Raw genomic sequence first — 25,225 nt, 5'->3', positions numbered from 1 at the left:
GTGTCACCAATTTTAACTTCTTGCAGTCAGACATGGATTTCTGAAAGTCATTCAAAAACAGTGCTGCTTCGTGAGCATTGAGAGACACCTGGTGACAACTGCCAAGGGAGACAGGAAAACACAAATGAATCAGAGAACAGGTTGGTGTAGAAGCCATAGTTATAACCATAGAAAAAAATGACATTAATATACAAATGAAAGTGATTTTCACACATACATATCTAAAATTAGAAATAATAAGCTTAATACATTTAAACATTATTTTGGAATAAAGGAGATGACTCACCAAAAGGCAGAAGTGTTGCATCATTGATAGGTACACAAACAAAAGAGCTTGGTTAGCTTTCGGAATGCACTTCTTTTTTATGGCTGTCGGTAAAACATGCACACAAACACACTCCACTGTACATACCCGTCCCCAAACATGTCGACTGAGCACAAGATAGGGAGACAGGTGGGTGCGTGCATGTGCACGCGCGCATGTTTTTCCTACAGTTGGAAAAAGCAAGCGCATTCCAAAAGCTAGCCAACCTTCGTATCTTCTATTTGTGCACCTGTCGATGATGCAGTGTTTCTGTCTTTTGGTGAGTCATCTCCTTTATTTCTAAATAATCCATAATACTCAACTAGAACTTTCCATACTTTTTAAACATTCTTTGAAGGAGTAAAAGCCGTGACAGTGTAAATATGAATTTAAAGATTCTCCAAAGGTTTTGACTTCAGTAATTTCTTTTGTTTTGGGGTATTTGTTATAAACCACTTTGACACAGGGATGTGTTGATTTGAACTGTCTGTAAGTTTTCAGAGTGTCTGGTAAATGATCACAAATCGACTGTTTTACCTATGTCATTTATTTTAAACAATATAACAGTTTCCGTAATGTAGATAGATGGTAAGGAAAAATACCCGAGTCTTAAACAGAGCTTTAAATTAGTCTCTAAGTTTGAATCAAAACATAATTTTTAATGGTCCTTCTCTGAAGCCTGAATGTACTGATAGCTGCTCTAGTGTTTCCTATATTTAAGGTGAGAATGAAAAGAGGTCCGATATGCACTTTTCACTGTTTTCTCACTACAGCACAGTTTTAGTGAGCGAAGAAGGTAGCAGGTCTGATTCAGTTTTGTATTACAATATGCTATATGCTTATTCCATTTTACATTACGCTGCAGCCATAATCCTAAGAATTTGGTTTCTGTGCTGTTATCCAATGAGCAATTGCTAATAGAGAGAACTGGAGGTACATATCCTTGTCCAGAGCACTGTGAAGGTCTAGGGCAACAGTTTTTTTTACTATTTATTAAAGACGGTTCGTTCTATGCCAGGTTGTTATGTAACAGCATTTCCTGACTGCTACAATTCTTATTTCTCCCTTTTAATAGAACTGTGGTTTCATCTGGAAATATGATTTTTTTATTATCCACATTTAAGCTTAGTCTCCAATGCAAAAAAAAAAAAAAAAAAAAAAAAAAAAAAAAAAAAAAAAAAAAAAAAAGTGGCCTCATTATTGATCCTTAGGGGTCATCATATTCGATTTGTCTGTGCACGGTACTAATATGTTCCAAAAAGGTGCGTGCAAAAATCTGATTTTTCAGGGTGTCATACCTCAGGTTCTACTGTACACAGAGATAAGGTGTCAAGTGTTTTGAATGTCCCTTGGCCTAGAAACCATTTGTATACCTATCCTACAGCAAAATTTAAAAATTATACACTTACTTCAACCCTGGCAAATTGAGTAAATCTGTTGGCTCTCTTACTTTACGTGTGGTCCAGTATGAACCTCAGGCACATTATAAAAGCACAGTTCCTGAGAAAATTCCGAAAAACCATGACTTTTGGGCACAAAAAGTACCAATTGTGGGGATTGCCACTACCATAATTTCTGCTTACGACAAAATGTCTAAATTTTTACCATATGTTCTTAAGATGAGGTTCTGAGGCAACTTTGAAACTTTTTCAATATCATTATCTGTTGCTGATATAAAAAGGTCCAATGTTACCATACATATGCATGTAAAATAAGGATGTAATATCCAGTATGAGGCATAATTTTAGTTTTAAATAACATAGTGAGAGGTTCTACTTTCATTGCAAGAATTCAGAGATCACCAAACTATGATTTAGTCAGCATTTTTTCACTAATAAAACTTTATGACACACTGTGTCTTTACAATGGGCACCTCAAGGCTATACAAATATGCCCAATGTGGCACTGCAGGTTTTAGCATGCCTGGAAAGAACTTAAAATGACTGTAAAAAATTATGTAAAACTGAAAAGACTGCAAATTCAGTAAAATATTTCTAATGACATTATGTCTTTTAAGACACAATCATAAGCCAGGCATTTCTGATTAATTGCAATTGATGGGCAAAGCATCCAGAACAAAAGTAAAGCCAACAATTTTGTGTTTACCTTACATTATACGTACTCATTTGTTGTTTATAGGTGTCAAAGTATATAAATATGTTGAAATATTCTAAAAAAACTGTCAAAACTTTACTGACTCGTGGAATTCATTTTATATAATCAGCACACCCTGCTGTAGCAAGGAAAAAAAGGGAACCATTAGAAAAATGCTCCTCTCAGAGCACAAAGAAGTTGAATAAGTTCCTTTTTGAAAGATTCTGACAAGAAAATGGGGAACCAGCTGCCTCAATCCTCATTCTGACTTCCTCACCAAAAATTTTGCAACCCGAACACATTCATGTCCTTTTTGTGCTGAAAGAGAGTAGCAGAGAGACAGTGACAGTGGAAGAGAGAATGTCGGGAGGGGGGGGGGGGGGGGGGGAGAAGAGAAGAGACAGTGTCAGGGTGAGAAAGAGAGAGGGGAAACAATGATGGTGTCAAAGAGAAGGTGGCAACGAAAGAAAAAGAGAGATGGAAGAAAACCATAGCAGTGGGAGCCCAAGTGGGAGGAGACACTGACGGTCAGTGAGACAAAGCAGCAGTACAAAACCAGAAGAGATGGATGCACAGAGAAGCAGTGGAAACAAAAGATAGGAGACAATGGAAATGAAAATGAAAGATCAGTGGAGACTGTACATAGGCTTAGGGACCTGGACCCACCCAGACTGGCAAACTGCAACACATAGATATACAGGAGAGCACATTTCAGACAAAAAGAGTTTGGGTGTAGGGTATAAAAGTACGTTAGTACCTCTCCCAAGAATTTTTGAGCTGCCACAGTATGGTGAAGACAGTGGCATGGGATATACAGTGAAACAATGGGAGTAAAAGGAAACAGTGGGATAGAGACATATACAGACAGTGGCAGTTGGAAGGAGACAGGAAGTATAAAGGCTTAACTACGAAGACAGACTGGGTAAAAAGACAGAATTAGGATTGAGGCAGCTGGTTCACAACTTTTCTGTTACAGTCTTTTAAAGAGGTACATACTTGCCTTTTCTGTGCTCCGACAGGAGCATTTTTCCACTGGTTTGATTGTTCTCCAGCAAGTGGTCTAAAATAGTTTTAAGATTACATTAATGAGTTTCATGTTTTACTGCTTACGACTGCTCGGAAAGGAACAGATAGAGCTGGACAGGCTTTGAATACGATACTTTTCATGTTGTGGCAGCAGAATATAATTATTCACCATCTTCACAGCTTTAAAAACATCAATAAATACTCCTACAAACAAAGTTGATGTGACTTACCAAACAAAAGCGCTGGCATGTCGATAGACACACAAACTAACACAAACATACACACAAGATTCAAGCTTTCGCAACCAACGGTTGCTTCTTCAGGAGAGAGGGAAGGAGAGGGAAAGACGAAAGGAGGTGGGTTTTAAGGGAGAGGGTAAGGAGTCATTCCAATCCCAGGAGTGGGAAGACTTACCTTAAGGGGAAAAAAGGATAGGTATACACTCGCATACACACACAAATCCATCCGCACATACACAGACACAAGCAGACAAATTTCCCCTTAAGGTCTTTCCGCTCCCAGGGTTGGAATGACTCCCTACCATCTCCCTTAAAACCCACCTCCTTTCGTCTTTCCCTCTCCTTCCCTCTTTCCTGAAGAAGCAACCGTTGGTTGGGAAAGCTTGGATCTTGTGTGTATGTTTGTATGTCTATCGACATGCCAGCGCTTTTGTTTGGTAAGTCACATCAACTTTGTTTTTAGATTTATTTTTCCCACGTGGAATGTTTCCCTCTATTATATTCATCAATAAATACTCCCGTTGATTCCTCTTTCTTGTCCATCAGACACTATAAAATTTATGAACACGCGCATTACTGTTTTTCATTTCTGAATTTGTATTGTTTATTACATAGGATTTTGTTTTTATATGTTTGTCATACATAACTTTTTCTAAAACAAAGATTCCAAGACTTAGCAAGCGGGAAAGCGCCGGCAGACAGGCACATGAACAAAACACACAAACACACACACAAATTACTAGCTTTCGCAACCGATGGTTGCTTCTTCAGGAAGGAGAGGGAAAGACGAAAGGATGTGGGTTTTAAGGGAGAGGGTAAGGAGTCATTCCAATCCCGGGAGCGGAAAGACTTCCCTTAGGGGAAAAAAAGGACAGGTGTACAATCGCGCGCACACACACACACACACACACACACACACACACACACACACACACACACATATATCCATCCGCACATACACAGACACAAGCAGACATATTTAAAGGCCTTTAAATATGTCTGCTTGTGTCTGTGTATGTGCGGATGGATATGTGTGTGTGTGTGTGTGTGTGTGTGTGTGTGTGTGTGTGTGTGTGTGTGTGTGTGTGCGCGCGCGATTGTACACCTGTCCTTTTTTTCCCCTAAGGGAAGTCTTTCCGCTTCCGGGATTGGAATGACTCCTTACCCTCTCCCTTAAAACCCACATCCTTTCGTCTTTCCCTCTCCTTCCTGAAGAAGCAACCATCGGTTGCGAAAGCTAGTAATTTGTGTGTGTGTTTGTGTGTTTTGTTCATGTGCCTGTCTGCCGGCGCTTTCCCGCTTGGTAAGTCTTGGAATCTTTGTTTTTAATATATTTTTCCCATGTGGAAGTTTCTTTCTATTTTATTTATAACTTTTTCTAATGTATTTGAAATGCAAGAGGAAACTGTTATGGGCCTGCAGTTATTTGCAATGTCTTTCTCAGTTTTTTTGTATTCTGAAATTACATTAGAAGGTTTCAGATCTTCAGCGAAAGGGCCTGCTTGAAGTGAGCAGCAACAAGAATTCAACTAGGTTTACAGGAGTCTTCTTTAAGATTGTTGCAGGGACGCCATCAATTTCTGCAGAGATCGACTTCTTCAGTCCTTCTATTGCTTTTGCTACTTCATCTTGTGTAACAGTGCTGATGTACACTGACCTATTACATGTGCTTATTTTATACAGTATTTATTGGATGGTGTATGCTTATTTATGACTGATTTGATCATATTCTCTGCAACAACTATGAAACATTTGTTAAATGTGTGGGCTGTTTGTAAAGTGTTTGCTGCCCTTTTATTTCTTTTGATGATTTCATATTTTTACACGATGCTCTGTTTTCACCAATTTTTTTTTTATAACACTCCATATAGCCTTTGCTTCACTTGTTGGATTACAAATGTAAAACAATTACTAACAAAGAGATAGAGGGGCTGGCCAGTACTTACCTCAGCTCAGTACAGCCGATAGAAAAACAAAAAACAACCGAAAATTTAAGTTCCTAGCTTTCGGAATAAATGTTCCTTCATCAGGGAGGAGAGAGGGGAAAGAAAGGGAAGAAGGGAAAGTGGATTTAGTTACTCACAACCCAGGTTATAAAGCAACAGGGAAAGGAAAACAGGGAAGGTAGCAAGGATGGAGGCATGGTTGTCAGAGGGAAATGGAAGAGGACGTAGATGAATATGAAATGGGAGATATGATACTGAAAGACCCAAGTCAAAACAAGGCCCCGGGAGTAGACAACATTCCATTAGAACTACTGATAGCCTTTGGAGAGCCAGTCCTGACAAAACCCTACCATCTGGTGAGCAAGATGTATGAGACAGGCGAAATACCCTCAGACTTCAAGAAGAATATAATAATTCCAATCCCAAAGAAAGCAGGTGTTGACAGATGTGAAAATTACCGGACTATCAGTTTAATAAGTCACAGCTGCAAAATATTAACACGAATTTTTTACACACGAATGGAAAAACTAGAAGCAGCCGACCTTGGGGAAGGTCAGTTTGGATTGCGTAGAAATGTTGGGACACGTGAGGCAATACTGACCTTACGACTCATCTTAGAAGAAAGGTTAAGGAAAGGCAAACCTACATTCCTAGCATTTGTAGACGTAGGGAAAGCTTTTGACAATGTTCTGGAATACTCTCTTTCAAATTCTTAAGGTGGCAGGGGTAAAATACAGGGAGTGAAAGGCTATTTACAATTTGTACAGAAACCAGAAGGCAGTTATAAGAGTCGAGGGACATGAAAGGGAAGCAGTGGTTGGGAAGGGAGAAGTAGGAATTAAAATCCATGGAGAAGAAATAAAAACTTTGAGGTTTGTCGATGACATTGTAATTCTGTCAGAGACAGTAAAGGACCTGGAAGAGCAGTTGAACGGAATGGTTAATGTCTTAAAAGAAGGATATAAGATGAACATCAACAAAAGCAAAACGAGGATAATGGAATGTAGTCAAATTAAGTGGGGTGATGCTGAGATAATTATATTATGTAATGAGACACTTAAAGTAGTAAATGAGTATTGCTATTTGGGGAGCAAAATAATTGATGATGGTCGAAGTAGAGGGGATGTAAAATGTAGACTGGCTGTGGCAAGGAAAGTGTTTCTGAGGAAGAGAAATTTGTTAACATCGAGTATAGATATAAGTGTCAGGATGTCGTTTCTGAAAGTATTTGGATGGAGTGTATTCATGTATGGAAGTGAAACATGGACGATAAATAGTTTGGACAAGAAGAGAATAGAAGCTTTCGAAATGTGGTGCTACAGAAGAATGCTGAAGATTAGATGGGTAGATCACATAACTAATGAGGAGGTGTTGAATAGGATTGGGGAGAAGAGAAGTTTGTGGCACAACTTGACTAGAAGAAGGGATTGGTTGGTAGGACATGTTCTGAGGTGTCTTGGGATCATCAATTTAGTATTGGAGGGCAGCGTGGAGGGTAAAAATCATAGAGGGGGACCAAGAGATGAATACACTAAGCAGATTCAGAAGGATGTAGGTTGCAGTAGGTACTGGGAGATGAAGAAGCTTGCACAGGATAGAGTAGCACGGAGAGCTGCATCATACCAGTCTCAGGACTGAAGACCACAACAACAACAGGGTCATACTGACTTGAACAGTATAAATGTTAATATTATCATTAGGGAAAAAGTTGTGTAGAAAATAGGAGTCAATTTTAAGTTGCAAATAGCTTTTACAATAACAGACAAAATATGTGTTCTACAAATGTATCTCATTTTATCAAAAAAGATACTATTAAAAGAATATTGCTTTATTGACGTGATCACTTTCACTGACCAACACCCACGATGAGAGGACCGAAACTCTTGATGAGGGAATCAATGAATCATAAAGCTTAAAGTGTATGACATGTTACATTTGTTTTTACAATGGTTACATGATTTTAATTATGTGGTGAACACGACAGACTCTGGATTACTGCAATATTGAGTAGTGATTCTAGCATGTAAATCTGTCTAAGCCAATCATAACTTTCAAAAACAAATAAAACAATTAATTTGAACAGAAAAATATAAATCATTTATTAAATGTAATTCAATTTTGTTCCAAAGTAAAAAGTACACAATCTTTACCTTTCTTCCATGACTGTATTGATCGTAGAAGAAACAATATACCTATATGATTTCAGCAATTCAGTACGAATTATATCCAAATTTGTCTTTAGCTCCATATACTTGGAACTGCAGCCCTCTTTATTTACCAAAATCTCCAAGTTTTCATACATTTCTGGTATGGCATACTCATAGAATTTTACAAGCCTGAAAATTGAGACAGACATTATTTTTTTGCCTTCAGTTATGTTTCGCACAAGGGATATATATAGCAAGAAATATGATTCAAAACAGCAAACTGGTAGGGTGCCAATACTGTTTTGACATTCCTGGTAACTGACCGTAACAAACTGTACTGTGCAATTGGCTCAGAACCAAGGCCAGTACCACAAAGGAGAGTAAGTTTTAAAATAAAAATATCCCTCCAAACTCATGTACAATAGCAGGCATAGTTTAAATTTGCAACAAATATTCAAATGTTCAAAAAATTCTGGGTGCCTCTGAAGAATTATTTGGAAACAATGATCTGGTAGGGTCATATACATTATCCTATTACACACGTGTTCATAAAATACAGTAGAGTTTCCATTTGGGATACTTCATTGATGTAGTCGCATAAAGTTATAAGTGAAGTGTTTAAAATGATGACAATGGGAGGAGCTGTTAATTTTAACAGAATGGGACTGAGTATTCCAACTTAAGTACAGAGAAGCCAACAGATCTTGAGAGGAACTTTTAATGGACAATATGGATAAAGGAAAACCAGGTACAATATTAATTTTTCTTGGCATATATTTCATCATTAAATGAACTCAGTAAACAGATTTTTCCTTTTCACTACAAGATTAAATACAAGCAGCTCATGTTACAGGTATAGTCAGTACACAATACAATAAAACCAATACTCTCCCTCGGATACAGTCCTCTTAATAACCCCTCCCCCACCCACCCACGAGTGTTACAGTACTATTTTGCCAACTGACTTGCTAAACACAACATAAAAGATAACTAAGACACTACACTTCCATGTAACACTAAACTTACATGTAAAGTTCCAATTACTGACTTGATTTCACGATTCTACCATCATAAATGTTCTTCTTTGCCAGAGTTAGCTAACTGTGTTTTTTATGATGCAATTTCACTGAGACCTTTACCAAAGTGCTCAACAATTTTAACAGTTAAAATGTGCAGTCATCAGAAAATTTGTGCATTAGTTCAAAATGGATAGCTAGTTTAATAAAAATTATTTGAAATCCTGAACTATCATTTTTGAAACTTAAATTCACAGATCACAGAAAATGCCTTCTCTCTTGCTGCCAAATCTGTTACTTTCATGTACTTGTTTAGACAATACACTGTAGACATCACAACCATAAAGAAGTGATGTTAATTAACGTATCTTCACATCTCTGTTCCTGATATTTGTATCAGCATACAACTAAGGGCATAACACTGTTAATATTGATATTTTTTTAAGAATAGCCACAGACATAACGATGAAAATACCACAGTACACCTGTATTGCAACATACCTGTTCGAGTTATACTGTCATATTGACACACACTGTCACAAAAACAAAACAACTCAAACTTGAGATATAACAATGATTTCATTGTCTTTAAATGTAGTCTGATGCTACATGGAATAACAATCAATGCAGTGGGATAAAGCACATTCAATTCAAGCAGTTACTAGGCAACAGGACCAGATGCTGATCTCTCATTCACAGGCAATGCAGTACTTATGTTCTATTACTAACTCAGTCTGGAGGTATTAGAAAGACAACTGCTATCTTGATAATGTTTAGGCTAGTGTTCACACTCAAATTTATACACGATTATTTAAAAAATCGTACAACAGAAAAAAATAAGTAAATGAAGAAAATGAAATAGCTACTATTTTATACTTTTAAGTGTGCATTTGCTGCAGGGATTTTTTAAAACAATAGTATTTTATGGGAAAACAAGATTTTACGTACTGTGTTTCAAATTGAAGCTCATGGAATGCCACACATGCAGGACTACAGATGTCCAGAAATATTCTTAAATTTATGGCTGTATCCAATATATGAATGACAATATCTTCAAAAACACTCAATGACATTGTTCGTTGCTGCAGTCTGTTCTTTTCACTCAGTTTAATAGGTTCATTTTCTGTGTCATGGTGTATACCGAAACTTGCTTCAACAGATTTCAACACCTGTAACAATTGCCTATAAACTATATGCAATGCCCATTAAAACATATGCATAACTGGTAAATAATAAATGAGGAAAATTTAGAAAGTGAATAACATAATTCTTGTAACAGCATATGATTTGAAAAGGTGATAACAGTGAGATTGCGCTACTTAAATTACTTCAGTTTTCCTTGTTAATCAGACATAAAACATTTATCCTGTGACATAAATTAAATAGCAAACATAATAAACTTGCAGCTAATACTCTCTCTAGTAGTTCTAATTACACTATGGAATTAAGTATTGTTCAGACTTATCATTTTAAGTCAATACAACAAAACTCTAGTATTTTAAATGAAAAGGGGGGGGGGGGGGAGGCTATCTCATGTTACAGTCTTTTTCTTCTCTGCCCACAAACACAAACATTACATGCAGTCACCCACATATTTTAGTAATAGTAACAATAAAATATATAAAATGTTTAATGTTAATAGCACTACTACTACTGTGAAACAAAATAGTCTTGAATTGATTTGGGTCTAAGTGAGGTAGTTAGTCTTTTACATATTGCACTATGAATTTTACCCAACACCAGGTAGTCCCATATCCCTTCAACCCACTGAACTGCTGATGCATGACTGATTACTGTTTCTGGAATTAGAGGACTGTTGTCATATTGGTCACTGTCATTCACCGCCCTGGATTTCCGTTGTACTCGCTGAACAATAGCACTGTCCCTCAACATCATGCATGTCAAACCCTTCAGAAACATTTTCTTTGTCAATAGTTTCATATCCTGGAGAACTTTTCAAAACAGGAACTAACACTGCTAACGATCAGCCTTCTTCGTCATCAGAATCACCGATTTCATTAATTTTTGTATTGTTTTTCCACGACTTGGCTATGATTGGTTGTTTTATCTTACGCCACATCTTCGACACTTCATAAATGGCACCATGCACTGTCTATTGTCTCCAAACGTTTGAAGACTGCTGCCCTTATCAATAAGTTTTGCAGCACATTTCCACTATAAATTTTCTCCACGGCAGCAATGACACCCTGATCCATTGGCTGAATTACGGCTGTCACAGTAGGGGATAAATATTTTACACACATCATCACATCATCCAATCTCAGAACAAATTTATTTAGATGTGCTGGTGCATTGCCTAGTGATAATACAACCCTTACTGGTAGACCCTTTTAATGTTAAATGTTGTCACACCTGTGGCACAAAGCAATTATGGAACCATGTTTGAAATACTGTGCAGTCCATCCAGGCTCCTTTCTGCTGAAAATAAAGAATAGATAAGCTGTGCATTTCTTTTCCTTTGAAATAGTGCCGTTTTTTAGCTTTACCTATTATACCAAGCTTAGCTTTATGTGAGCCCATACCATTAGCACAACACAGCAGAGTTATCATTTCCTTACTTGATTTATAGCCAGTCGCACTAAGCTCTGCCTCGATAGGTAAAATCTTTGTTGGCAGACACTTCCAAAACAGCCCGGTTTTGTCCATGTTGTATGTTTGCACCAGCTCTAAATTTTCTTGTGCAATAAACTCCTGGAAATCATTACAAAATTCAGAAGCAGTTCTATTATCTACATTTAAGTTTTCTCCTTGGACAGCAATCTCCAGCATATTCTGACAAAGTTTAAACTTTGTGCCAACTGGAAGGTGCATTAAAATCTCCTTCAATTCCCAAGGTTTTGAAGAAAAACTGGGCCTGTTCGGCACATTTTGGAACAGATACTTGTGTGCCCTCTGCTCTTTTCTGCTGAAACCATTCCAACATGGCTTTATCCAGCTCTGCATATGTAGACATCTTCATAGGCTTCCACTTTGACAAACTGTTAGACAAGTCAGAACTGCTAGCCAATTGAATTATTTTTTTTTATTTTTTTATTTTTATTTTTATTTTTTTTTTGTTTTGTTTTTTTAATATCATGGATCATAGTTTCACTCACATTGTGAATCAGTGCCAGACTGCCTGTATCAAAACTGCCTTCTTCGAGATTGGTGTCGGCGGTGGCGATATACACATCTGGCAACAACCTGGCATCTGATATTCTAAAAACTCAGTATGGGAAAATCAAGAGTGATTGTCAGTTCAGATACTGTCTCTTTATACATTTAGTGTTCTATGTTTGCTTTTAAAGTCCTGTCTCATATATTTACATTTATGGCATGCACTACACATTTTAAGTAATGACTAATCAATGTGGTGGCTTAAACAATTTTAACCCTTCATTCGTGAAGATGGTCCTAGACCGAAACTGGTAAATACTTGGGTTTAAAATAAAAGCAGCTGATGAATCAAATATGTATTTTATACATTACTTAACAGCTGTTGACAGTCACCTTCTAAAAATGTTTATGACAGTGTGTCTTTATTAGATTTAAATGCTCATTTTAAACAGAAGGAAAGGTGCTGAAGGCATTCAAGGCAGAGAAGAAAAGGAAATAGGGATTACTTTATGTTCAAATTATACTTAAGAAGGAACAAACAAAATAAGAGCAGATAAAGAAATTTAAGCGTATCACAACATATTCTTGGACTAGTAATATGCCTGTGCTTCACAATGGAAGTTAAAGGAGGACCTTTGCATGCTGTCCCTTTCTAGGGTTCTGTTCCTCAGTAAAAACAAAACTCTTACAGTGTTACTTTGTCAATAAATTTGTTTTTCTTCGCCAAGAAGCCAAATTAAATAAAATCTACCAAAGAAGAGAAGTGGTTTTGTTAAGTTTTTAATACACAAAGCAAAATCAGTATATCCTTACATTCCAGTAAAGTAAATTCAATTATTAGTTTGTACTCATAAAGGTAAGACTGTGGTGCGTAATTCTGTCCCTGACGTAAACATCCAAATATAGTTCTGTTACAAAGATAAAAGAAGAACCATCTATCTGTTCTTTCAGGTACTAGCCATGATGATGTCACTAGGCACTAAGGTAAGCTTCTGAAATACAAATACTAAGCTGAGCAGACACCTAAAACTTCAAATTATGATAACTTTCTTTCCGTGACTCGATTTCCAAGAAATAAAGCCTATTTGTTGTTGTGCTTAAGTTACCTATGAAAACTCCATGAAAATTTGTCCAGTAGGTTTGGAGATAGCAGGTTCAAACAGACAAACATAACAGTTTAGATAAAACTTTAATTTACAATATCTTCTTTCCTGTGAAAAATCCCATGCAAATTTGTCAAGTAGTTTAGGAAATTAATGTGTTCAGACAGCAGACATAAGAGTTTTATTATTATGTATAGGTGTGTGTGTGTGTGTGTGTGTGTGTGGTGTGTGTGTGTGTGTGTGTGTTTCATAATATACAAAAAATTGCCAATCAAAGAATCATTTGAAAAACATTTGTCTGAAAGTACATGGATCATCCAAGTAAGTGAAGAGCTACAATAATAACAAACACCCACTACTTTTATTACATTATAATTTAAACAATATAAAAGTGAAGTGTGCAATCACCAACATCACTATTTCACTTACAACTGAGAACATTGGTCTGAAGACTACGGCTATAGGAGCACGTAAATGAAGGGAAATGCTGGCAGAATAAGATTTTCACTCTGCAGAGGAGTGTGCACTGATATGAAACTTCCTGGCACATTAAAACTGTGTGTCAGACCGAGACTCGAACTTGGGACCTTTGCCTTTCGCGGGCAAGTACTCTACCAACTGAGCTACCCAAGCACGACTCACGCCCCGTCCTCACAGCTTTCCTTCTGCCAATACCTCGTCTCCTACCTTCCAAACTTTACAGAAGCTTTTCTGCGAACCTTGTAGCTTGTAATTTATATAATTCCTCACCATTTCTAACACACTTAAATTTTCATAGTACTATATTCTCCACAAGCTAGCAATGAAATTTGGAAATGGATATATTTAAAAATATAATGAGTTTTGAAAGGGAAAGGATATCATGACCCCCTCCCTCGTGCTGGTTTCATGCCTAACAAAGACAAAACAGGATTAAAAAAGTAACAACCTACACAAATATATGCCAAAACACATGAGAAATTGTAACAGGACAAAGACTAGAAACTGGATTTCCAGCTTTTCATGAACAGATGTGTTAATCACTACGATCAGAGCAATCTATGCTCCTGATATATATCTTAAAATATACAAAAATTTAAAAAAAGTCTTCATGTTGTTAGTTACTGTGTTACCTGCTGTCTTAACTGGTGAAATGGTGTCTACCCAATGTAATTTGCTGTTTTGTTTCCTTCTTACTCACACTGTCTGCAACTGCTTCTCTCATCAAATTTTCAGTGCATCTTTTTGTGTCCTCTTGAAAACATTTCAAACAGTTCTCACCACCTCTTTCTATCTGAGATTTCTGCATATTTGCAACAATTTTTGTTGTGTGCGTAAGTAGGCCCTACCTACATTTGTTAAATAATTCATCTTTCATCTACGACTGTATTTCCCAAATAACTCCTAGCTAGTTATTCATTTTAGCCTTGTATCTCACAAGTTTGCAGTTGAAACGTGTTTTAGTACCACTACAGCCAGCAAAATTTCCTTGTTATTACATAAAATGTAGTTAATTTCATTTTTAATTACAGCCAATTCTTTCCAAGGCCATTTTCTACTAGTCTCCTTCTGGAAGGCAACACGAAGGACAAACATAGTGTTCATTTTGTAAAAATATAATAATTTCTTTTAAATCAATATTGTGGTATAATCTTCCAGCTGTAAAATAGCTTCCATAAAGTACAGATTAAGCAAGATGGAGACATGGGATGTTGCAAGAGCTCTCCATGGAATACATTCAATTAGGTTACAGCCCCTTAAAAAGTCCTTGATAATGCTCTAAGTTGTATTTCCTGATTGAGAATATTAGTGACACTAATGGGAAACTGGTGTTTCAACTGCTTAGTCTCTTGCACAAAGTGGATTGCTGCTCATCATACACTCACATGGAAGCATAGGTGTTTTAAATTACATTCTAGTGTTGATTTAATGAACAAGTTGGGAATTACCTAATGGCTATCTTGTGGAGGTGAGTGGTGAAGTTCGTGATGCAAGCGGATTCTTATAATGGACAGTGTGTCCCATCTACTTCAAATATACACCACAAACCAAGATCTTCTGAAGGGAAAGGGGGAGAGAGTGTGGGCAGTGTGAAGGTAATAGTATGGTCAACATCTGTTTAATTGTGCATTTCTTTCCACATAATATATCTTTGCTTTAAGTTCAGGGATATGGTCAGGTGTACTGAAATCAAGGATAATTAAGTGCCCATGATGCATTGCGCCCTTTGCAAGGTGGTTCATCTACTCATTTTGTTAGACTTGGTGCACTGATGTCCAGAGAATGTCCATTAAAGTTCCGTACTGCTTTAATTCGGCCTGAATCTGATGAGTGTTGCTGACCCTTCATATTTCTGGGCTTTTGAGAGGTGAAACTATACTTCAAGAATCAGATATGATAATGGTCTTGTTCACTCCAAGCACAATGACAAACAGGAGTGCGTGCACGATGGACACTGAGTCAGTAAGAAATCAGGGTTTCAAAGTGCTGGTTCATTTGTTGAAATGGTTAGCTACACCAAGTGTTGCTTTCAAAAAGTGGTTACTATTCATCTGAGGGATTTTTGTTTCAATAGAGAAATGATGACTGATTCACAGGAGCTCTTATAGATAAGAAATTCTCTCGACAACTATGGGTTACACAGATCGGATTCTATGCAGCATAAATTTATCCACCAGAAACTGATGCAAATACAAAGAGGGATTTACACTGCTCATGGAGAGGAGTAGTAATCGTTATTGAAGGCACCACTCTTGACGAAGAGTCTAATGCAGTAGGACTGTATACTAACCTGATGGATCAGAGGTAAAAGATCACACAGATTTACTGTCACAACAATGATTGGTGCAAAGTGAGTATTATGGCAGCATGTACATCCCACCAAGTATGTGCCAACAGAAAGAGGACATTTATTCCTTGTTCTATACTTTGAAGCACATGTCTGATGCAGGTATACCAAATAATTCATGAGTTATAGATTATCTTTATAAAATGTGTAGGTGAGATTACTGCTACTGTTTGATCTGCCCACCTCATCTTCAGAACCAAGTACTGTACATGTTTGCAAGTCAACCAAGCTAAGTTTGGATTTGTAATACACACTTCTTTTCCATTTTTATTAGCCAAATGACAAGTATTCTGGCAGCATGATGCAATCTTTTGGAGATACCGGGGAGAGACCTGGCCTTTGAGTTGAGTAGAGGCATCTATTACCAGTTGTTAAAATTGCATTATTACAGTAAGTTCCCTGCTCTTCTAAGCTATTTTGTATGCTAAGCATCAAACACACGTTGTGTTTAAACAATTTGTTCCTGAGTTTTCCTGATGCAGGAGCTTAGTGAAATTGGCCTGTAAGATTTGGCATGATGTCACTGTACTCCCTACACAATGATTTGTATGACCAACTTCATCATACCGATTCTACATCTACATCTACATCGTTATTCTGCAATTCACACTTGTGCCTGGCAGAGCGTTCATCGAAACATTTTCATACTACTTCTCTACCATTCCACAGCCGAATGGCGCGCGGGATAGAAGGAACACGTAAATATTTCCGTTCAAGCTCTGTTTTTTTTTATTTTATTATTATGATCATTTCTCCCTATGTAGGTGGGTGTCAACAAAATATTTTCGCATTCGGAAGAGAAAGTTGGTGTATGAAATTTTGCAAATAGATCTCGCCGCAAAGAAAACCGCCTTTGTTTCAGTGACTGCCATCCCAACTCGCGTATCACATCAGTGACACACTCATCCCTATTTCGCAATAACACGAAACGGGCTGCCCTTCTTTGCACTTTTTCAATGTCCTCCATCAATCCTACCTGGTAAGGATCCCACACTGTGCAGCAATATTCCAGCAGAGGACGGACAAGTGTAATGTAGGCTGTCTCTTTAGTGGGTGGTTTGTCGCATCTTCTAAGTGTTCTGCCAACAAAGCGCAGCCTTTGTTTTGCCTTGCCCACAATATTATCTCAGATCAATTCCATATTCCTAGATTTCCAGAAGGATTTTGATACAGTTCCTCACAAGCGAAAATTAATCAAATAGCGTGCATACGGATTATCGTCTCAGTTGTGTGACTGGATTCGTGATTTCCTCTCAGAGAGGTCACAGTTCGTAGTGATAGACGGTAAATCATCGTAATTGTTATTCCTAGGTATTGAGTCTAATTGACAGCCCTTAGATTTGTGCGATTTATCATATACATCTACATCTACATCCATAATATACATATACATCCATACTCCGCAAACCACCTGATGGTGTGTGGCGGAGGGTACACTGAGTACCTATAACGGTTCTCCCTTCTATTCCAGTCTCGTATTGTTCGTGGAAAGAAGGACTGTCGGTATGCCTCTGTGTGGGCTCTTATCTCTTTGATTTTATCCTCATGGTCTCTTCGTGAGATATACGTAGGAGGGAGCAATATACTGCTTGACTCCTCGGTAAAGGTATGTTCTCTAAACTTCAACAAAAGCCCGTACCGAGCTACTGAGCATCTCTCCTGCAGAGTCTTCCACTGGAGTTTATCTATCATCTCCGTAACGCTTTCACGATTACTAAATGATCCTGTAACGAAGCGCGCTGCTCTCCATGGGCTCTTCTCTATCTCTTCTATCAACCCTATCTCGTACGGATCCCACACAGCTGAGCAGTATTCAAGAAGTGGGCGAACAAACATACTGTAACCTACTTCCTTTGTTTTCTGACTGCATTTCCTTAGGATTCTTCCAATGAATCTCAGTCTGGCATCTGCTTTACCGACGATCAACTTTTTATGATCATTCCATTTTAAATCACTCCTAATGCGTACTCCCAGATAATTTATGGAATTAACTGCTTCCAGTTGCTTACCTGCTATATTGTAGCTAAATGATAAGGGATCTTCCTTTCTATGTATTCGCAGCACATTACACTTATCTACATTGAGATTCAATAGCCATTCCCTGCACCATGCATCAATTCGCTGCAGATCCTCCTGCATTTTGGTACAATTTTCCATTGTTACAACCTCTCGATATACCACAGCATCATCCGCAAAAAGCCTCAGTGAACTTGCGATGTCATCCACAAGATCAATTATGTAAATTGTGAATAGCAACGGTACTACGACACTCCCCTGTGGCACAGCTGAAATCACTCTTACTTCGGAAGACTTCTCTGCATTCAGAATGACATGCTGCGTTCTGTTATCTAGGAACTCTTCAATCCAATCACACAATTGGTCTGATAGTCCATATGCTCTTACTTTGTTCATTAAGTGACTGTGGGGAACTGGCCCTCGGAGTCTCGTGGACGAATAGCGCGAGCCGGGTTTCACATGATCGTCTTTTTCGAAACCCATGCTGATTCCTACAGAGTAGATTTCTAGTCTCCAGAAGTCATTATACTCAAACATAATATGTGTTCCAAATTCTACAACTGGTAGACGTTAGAGATAAAGGTCTTTAGTTCTGCACATCTGTTCGATGAGCCTTCTTGAAAATGGGGATGACCTGTGCCCTTTTCCAATCTTTTGGAACGCTACGCTCTTCTAGAGACCTATGGTACACTGCTGCAAGAAGGGGGGCAAGTTCCTTCGCGTACTCTGTGTAAAATCAAACTGGTATCTCATCAGGTCCAGCGGCCTTTCCTCTTTTGAGTGATTTTAATTGTTTCTCTATCCCTCTGTCGTCTATTTAGATATCTTCCTCTGTGAAACAGCTTTGGAAAAAGACATTTAGTATTTCGGCCTTTAGTCTGTCATCCTCTGTTTCAGTACCATTTTGGTCACAGAGTTTCTGGACATTTTGTTTTGATTCACCTACCGCTTTGACATAAGGCCAAAATTCCTTAGGATTTTCTGCCAAGTCAGTGCATAGAACTTTACTTTCGAATTCATTGAACACCCCTTGCATAGCCCTCCTCACACTACATTTCGCTTAGCGTAATTTTTGTTTGTCTGCAAGGCTTTGGCTATGTTTATGTTAGCTGTGAAGTTCCCTTTGCTTCCTCAGCAGTTTTCTAACTCGGTTGTTGTATCACGGTGGCTCTTTTCTATCTCTTACGATCTTGCTTGGGACGTACTCATCTAACACATATTGTACAATGGTTTTGAACTTTTTCCACTGATTCTCAACACTATCTGTACTTGAGACAAAACTTTTGTGTTGAGCCATCAGGTACTCTGAAATCTGCTTTTTGTCACTTTTGCTAAACAGAAAAATCTTCCTACCTTTTTTTAATATTTCTATTTTCAGCTGAAATCATCGATGCAGTAACCGCTTTATGATCGCTGACTCCCTGTTCTGCGTTAACTGTTTCAAATAGTTCGGGTCTGTTTGTCACCAGAAGGTCTAATATGTTATCGCCACGAGTCGGTTCTCTGTTTAACTGCTCAAGGTAGTTTTCAGATAAAGCACTTAAAAATATTTCACTGGATTCTTTGTCCATGCAACCCGTTATGAATGTTTGAGTCTCCCAGTCTATATCCGGCAAATTAAAATCTCCACCCAGAACTATAACATGGTGGGGAAATCTACTTGAAATATTTTCCAAATTATTCTTCAGGTGCTGAGCCACAACAGCTGCTGAGCCTGGGGGCCTAAGAGACATCCAATTACCATGTCTGAGCCTGCTTTAACCGTGACCTTCACCCAAATTATTTCACATTTCGGATCTCTGTCAATTTCCTTCGATACGATTGCACTTCTTATTGCTATAATAAAATTTCATTACTGTTTACATCTGGTTTCAGCCAACTGTCCCTAGTACTATGTGGGCATTGTGACCGTTTATTAATGAGAGCAGTTCTGGGATCTTTCTATAGACGCTCGTGCAGAGTACTATTAGCAGATTAATATTGTTATTCCCTGTTGCGTTTTGCCTACTCTGACCTTGCCGCGTCTCAGGAGGCGTCTTGTCGGGCCTAGGGAGGGAATTCTCTAACCTAAAAAACCCACATGTGCACTCCACACGTACTCCGCTACCCTTGTAGCCGCTTCCTGCGTGTAGTGCACACCTGACCTATTCAGGGGGACCCTACATTTCTCCACCTGATAGCGGAGGTTGAGAAATTTGCACTCCAGATCTCCGGAGAATCGTCTGAGCCTCTGGTTTAAGCCTTCCACTCGGCTCCAAACTGGAGGACCGTAATCGATTCTGGAAACGATACTACAAATAGTTACCTCGTATTCCACCCCGCGAGCAAGGCTTACCGCCTTCACCAACCGCTTGTATGAACTGAGGATGACCTCTGAACCCAGATGGCAAGAGTCATTGGTGCCGACATGAGCAACAATTTGCAGTCGGGTGCACCCAGTGCTCTCTATTGCCGCGGCAGGGCCTTCTCCACATCTCAGATGAGACCCCTGGCAAGCAGACAGAGTGAACACTGGCCTTCTTCCCTGACCTTTCCGCCATTTCCCTAAGGGGCTCCATCACCCGCCTAACCTTGGAGCTCCCAATAACTAATAAACCCCTCCCCCCGTGTACCATGCGACGCACCAGACTCCCCACTGCCGCTACACTCCGAGGCAGCAGCCTGAAGACGGCTGACTGCGGCCATCAACACGCTCAGCTTGTTCATGAACAGTGGCCAGCTCCTCCTGTGTCTGTACACAGCAGTCACACATCCTATCCATCCTAAAAAATCAATTTATTGTAGAGAGTTAATCAACTTTTAACTAGACTGCTAATTCACTAAAGGCGGCTGATAGCTGACTAAACTGTGGTTACTAGACACTTCTTGTAGAAAACAATGAAAACAGCACTAACTGTCTCTGGAATGTATTCAAAACAAACACTAGCACTACTGGCATTGTGGCTGACTAAAGGGACTCTCTCTGACTGTATTCGAAACAAACACGAAATCTATGGAACACTATTACTAACACTCAACAATTAAAGCTTCCTAAAAGCAAAAACACATGGAAGAAGTGACGAGTAAGAAAAATACAGTTAATACTTAAATTAACGTAGCTCGCTGCACCAAAATTTCTCAGATTACTTTTCATACCCATGTGGTTGACTTTGCACTTTTCTTTGTGTAGTGCCAATTGCCACTTTTCGCACCATGCAGAAATTCTCTCTACATCATTTTGTAATTGCAACTGATCGTCTGATGATTTTACTAGATGGTAAATTACAGTGTCATCTGCAAACAATCTAAGGGGGCTGCTCAGATTATCACCTAGATCATTTATGTAAATCAGGAACAGTAGAGGGCCTATGACACTAAATTGTGGAATGCCAGATATCACTTCTGTTCCACTTTCCTAAACACCTACCAAGAAACTGAAGCCGACTATTTGCCTTTCCCACTAGAGTCCCTACATGGCTGTTCCATTTCATATCGTTTTGCAATGGTACACCTAAATATTTGATTGAACTGTTTGTGTCAAGTAGCATACTACTAGTGTATTTGAACATTATGGGACTGCTTTTTCTACTCATCTGCATTAACTTACATTTTTCTATATTTACAGCTAACTATCATTCATCGCACCAATTAAAATTTTTGGCAAAGTCATCTTGTTTCCTTATACAGTCACTCAATGATGACAACTTTCCATACATCACAGCATCATCAGCAAACAACCACAGATTGCTGCTCACCCTGTGTCAGATTACTTATGCATATAGAGAATAACAGAGGTCATATAACACTTCTCCGGGACACTCCTGGCAATACCCTTCTCTCTGATAAGCTATCAAGGACAGTGAACTGGCTCCTATTACTTAAAAAGTCTTTGAACCACTAAATTATATGGTAACCTGTTCAGTCTGCTTGTACCTTCGTTAACCTCTGCTTCGGGACACTGTGTCAAATGCTTAATATGGAATCTGCCTGTTGGGCTTCATCCACAGTTCACTCACTATCATTTGAGACAAGGGTAAGCTGAGCTTTGCACAAGTGTTGCCTTTTAAAACCATGGTAGTTTGTGGACAGAAGCTTTCCCCTCTCAAGGAAATTCATTATATTGAAACTGAGAAAATACTCAAGAATTCTGCAGCAAACTGATGTCAAAGATACTAGTCTGTAATTCTGTGGGTCTGTTTTCTTACCCTTCATATGTACAGGAGTCCATCTATGATTTTTCCAGTGGCTTGGGATTTTGTGACAGATGAAAGATTCATGATAAAGGCAAGCAAAATAAGAGACCAATGCTGTAGAGTGCTCTCTGGAAAACTAAACTGGAATTCCATTCGGACCTGGTGAATTATTTGTTTTCGACTCTTTCAGTTGTTTCTGTAAATCAGGGATGCCTATTATTTTGTCCTCCACAAAGTTAGTTTGTTCAACCCTCCTGTGTGAACAATTTCTTACGCATGAAATTTAAAACTTCGGCTCTCTTTTTGTTATCTTCTGTTTCCACACCAGACTGATCAACAAGTGACAGGATAGACATGTACAGCACTGCATTTGTAATGACCAGAACAGTAGTATCCATAGCATCCTCACGAGCATAAATTTTGAAAGAGAGATAGCAGCCAGAACTAGATTCAAAATTTTGTAGAATTTTACACCAAATGTTCCACATTCAGTTCTATTGCACTGAACATATGAAAGACTGATTCATGAATTTCATCATACCTTCATCTAGAGCTCTGCACTGGTAAGGAGACTACAACTGGGAAAAAATCTGAAGAAAAATGTTCCATGATGAGCCTACTTTTTTCAGTTTATCAGATTTATCTGTCTTTTCATCATATATTGTCTGCCGCTGGTAGCTGACTGGTCAGCGTGACGGAATGCCGTACCAAACGGCCCGGGCTTGATTCCCGGCTGGGTCGGAAATTTGCTCCACTCAGGGACTGGGTGTTGTGTTGTCCTCATTCCCATCGATATGCAAGTCACCGAAGTGGTGTCAACTCGAAAGACTTGCACCAGGCAAATGGTCTACTTGATGGGAGGCCCTAGACACACTGCATTTCCATCTACATCATACATTAAATGCAAAAAATGTGAAATAAGAGTGAACCTATCTCTATTAATTGTTTCAAGTAAAACCGGTGTCTCCAAACATATCTTTTGCTCCAGTTTCATTGGATTCTAAATTTTTGCACTTTTGAGATCCAAATAACTAATACAAAAATTTGCTCTAATTTCATCCAGAGTGGTTTCAAAGCACTTATCATCTTTTAGAGTTTTTCTGTCTTTACAGTACAACTGTTTTCTCATGTAAGCAATGGTCTCATCACAAATCAGTCTTAACAATGGCCCCATACATCTTGAAGATATGTGTAGTTCTGTGTTGCCTGTGATTCATGTTTTTATTTCACAAACCACACTGTAAACATTGAAGGTAAAGATAACAGGGTCATTATCAAATGTTCCCCAGTCCTATTTACTTCGGTTCATCCACATTTTAGTACAAACAGTTTCTGAACAGGCTTGTGCAAACTCTTCATTATTGTCACTTTCACCACCACTTTCAGAAATAGATTAACTTTGAAGAGCCACCTATAAGCTAGAAATTGAACTCCATGCATTCGTACAGTGAAGCACACAATTGTGAGCTGAGCTTGTCAAATGATTTAAATGTCACTGCAACTTTACATGACTATAGTACATCATTTGATGCGATTGGTTTACAGTTGACGAACTGTTCCCAGAAGATACAAAAATCAACAAGTTTGTTACTATATGGGTGCTAAAAGACACATGGAGTGAACGAATGAACTGGATATTGGTATCTACAGTAGTTGGTATGAGGGAGAGGGAGATACACAGTAAAATAGACTATTTAACAACAACTTAACACAATATCATCCTAGAACTGTATAATAGTATCAGAAGATCATGAATGCCATTTGAAAGAAACTGCGTCTCACCTTTGAGCAGACAGAAACTGTATCCTTCAAATCATCCAGATAACGAGGCTGTATTTTCAGTACTCTCGATATTACACTGTGCAGACCAGATCTGTTACTTTCACCATACACTAAACAAAGGTCAAGCATCATGGAGACAGTGAATATGTAATTATCATAAATGAGATTACCCAGATGTTTCTCAGACATGTATTCATCCTGCAAGAAGAAACAAATACACATTGAATTATGTTTGTCATGTAGATAAACTACCATAGCATGATTTATTTCTCCTGTTGATCAAAAATGTAACAGAAATGATGTATATCCTTCATTGGATACTGAGAAGCATATAATGCATCTGTCAAGGTAATATAAACAGTATCTTCTTGCGATATTACATGTGTATCAAATTTGATTAGTTGAAAATTTGGTCAGTATCAGATCCTTCTGAAGAGGATTTCTTCTTTTTCTTTTCAGGTGGTGGTGATGCTGATTATTTTGTTGTACTGCAAAGCTATGAGATAATGTGATGTTGCATATGTATTTAATTATTAGAAATAATAACTGATAGATTCATGATACACAAATATATTCATGATTAATTTACAGTATTTAATTATATTTGCATCTTTCATTTTGTTCTTTCTAGCTGAAACTGATTCTTTGTTATGTTCTACCTGGAAGACCACTTTGATGTCACAAAGTCTACAAATACAAGGGGAATTCAATATGTAATGCAACACTTTTTTTCAATTAATTTTTGATAAAGTGTCGAATTTGTTGTAGGACATCGTGGAATATTCCTGCTTCTGTCCATATACACTCCTGGAAATTGAAATAAGAACACCGTGAATTCATTGTCCCAGGAAGGGGAAACTTTATTGACACATTCCTGGGGTCAGATACATCACATGATCACACTGACAGAACCACAGGCACATAGACACAGGCAACAGAGCATGCATAATGTCGGCACTAGTACAGTGTATATCCACCTTTCGCAGCAATGCAGGCTGCTATTCTCCCATGGAGACGATCGTAGAGATGCTGGATGTAGTCCTGTGGAACGGCTTACCATGCCATTTCCACCTGGCGCCTCAGTTGGACCAGCGTTCGTGCTGGACGTGCAGACCGCGTGAGACGACGCTTCATCCAGTCCCAAACATGCTCAATGGGGGACAGATCCGGAGATCTTGCTGGCCAGGGTAGTTGACTTACAACTTCTAGAGCACGTTGGGTGGCACGGGATACATGCGGACGTGCATTGTCCTGTTGGAACAGCAAGTTCCCTTGCCGGTCTAGGAATGGTAGAACGATGGGTTCGATGACGGTTTGGATGTACCGTGCACTATTCAGTGTCCCCTCGACGATCACCAGAGGTGTACGGCCAGTGTAGAGATCGCTCCCCACACCATGATGCCGGGTGTTGGCCCTGTGTGACTCGGTCGTATGCA

At 38.5% G+C, this 25,225-nt stretch overlaps 1 protein-coding gene across 3 annotated transcripts in view; it reads right to left on the bottom strand.

Annotated features, from left to right (window-relative positions):
- Window positions 1-25,225, bottom strand: part of LOC126334866 (activating signal cointegrator 1 complex subunit 2) — a 121,855-nt gene that overhangs the window by 63,905 nt on the left and 32,725 nt on the right. For all 3 annotated transcript variants that reach the window (XM_049997550.1, XM_049997552.1, XM_049997551.1), the window contains exons 5-7: window positions 23,790-23,987; window positions 9,721-9,941; window positions 7,760-7,945 (exon numbers count right to left, since the gene is read on the bottom strand). In XM_049997550.1, coding sequence (XP_049853507.1) covers window positions 7,760-7,945; window positions 9,721-9,941; window positions 23,790-23,987 — 605 coding nt within the window. The remainder of the gene's footprint in view (window positions 1-7,759; window positions 7,946-9,720; window positions 9,942-23,789; window positions 23,988-25,225) is intronic.

The sequence above is a fragment of the Schistocerca gregaria genome, chromosome 2 (genome assembly GCF_023897955.1).
Source record: "Schistocerca gregaria isolate iqSchGreg1 chromosome 2, iqSchGreg1.2, whole genome shotgun sequence".
In the NCBI taxonomy this organism is placed as follows: Eukaryota; Metazoa; Arthropoda; class Insecta; order Orthoptera; family Acrididae; genus Schistocerca; species Schistocerca gregaria.
Note: the sequence above shows the minus strand (reverse complement) of the source record. Positions and strands in the feature narration are given on the sequence as shown.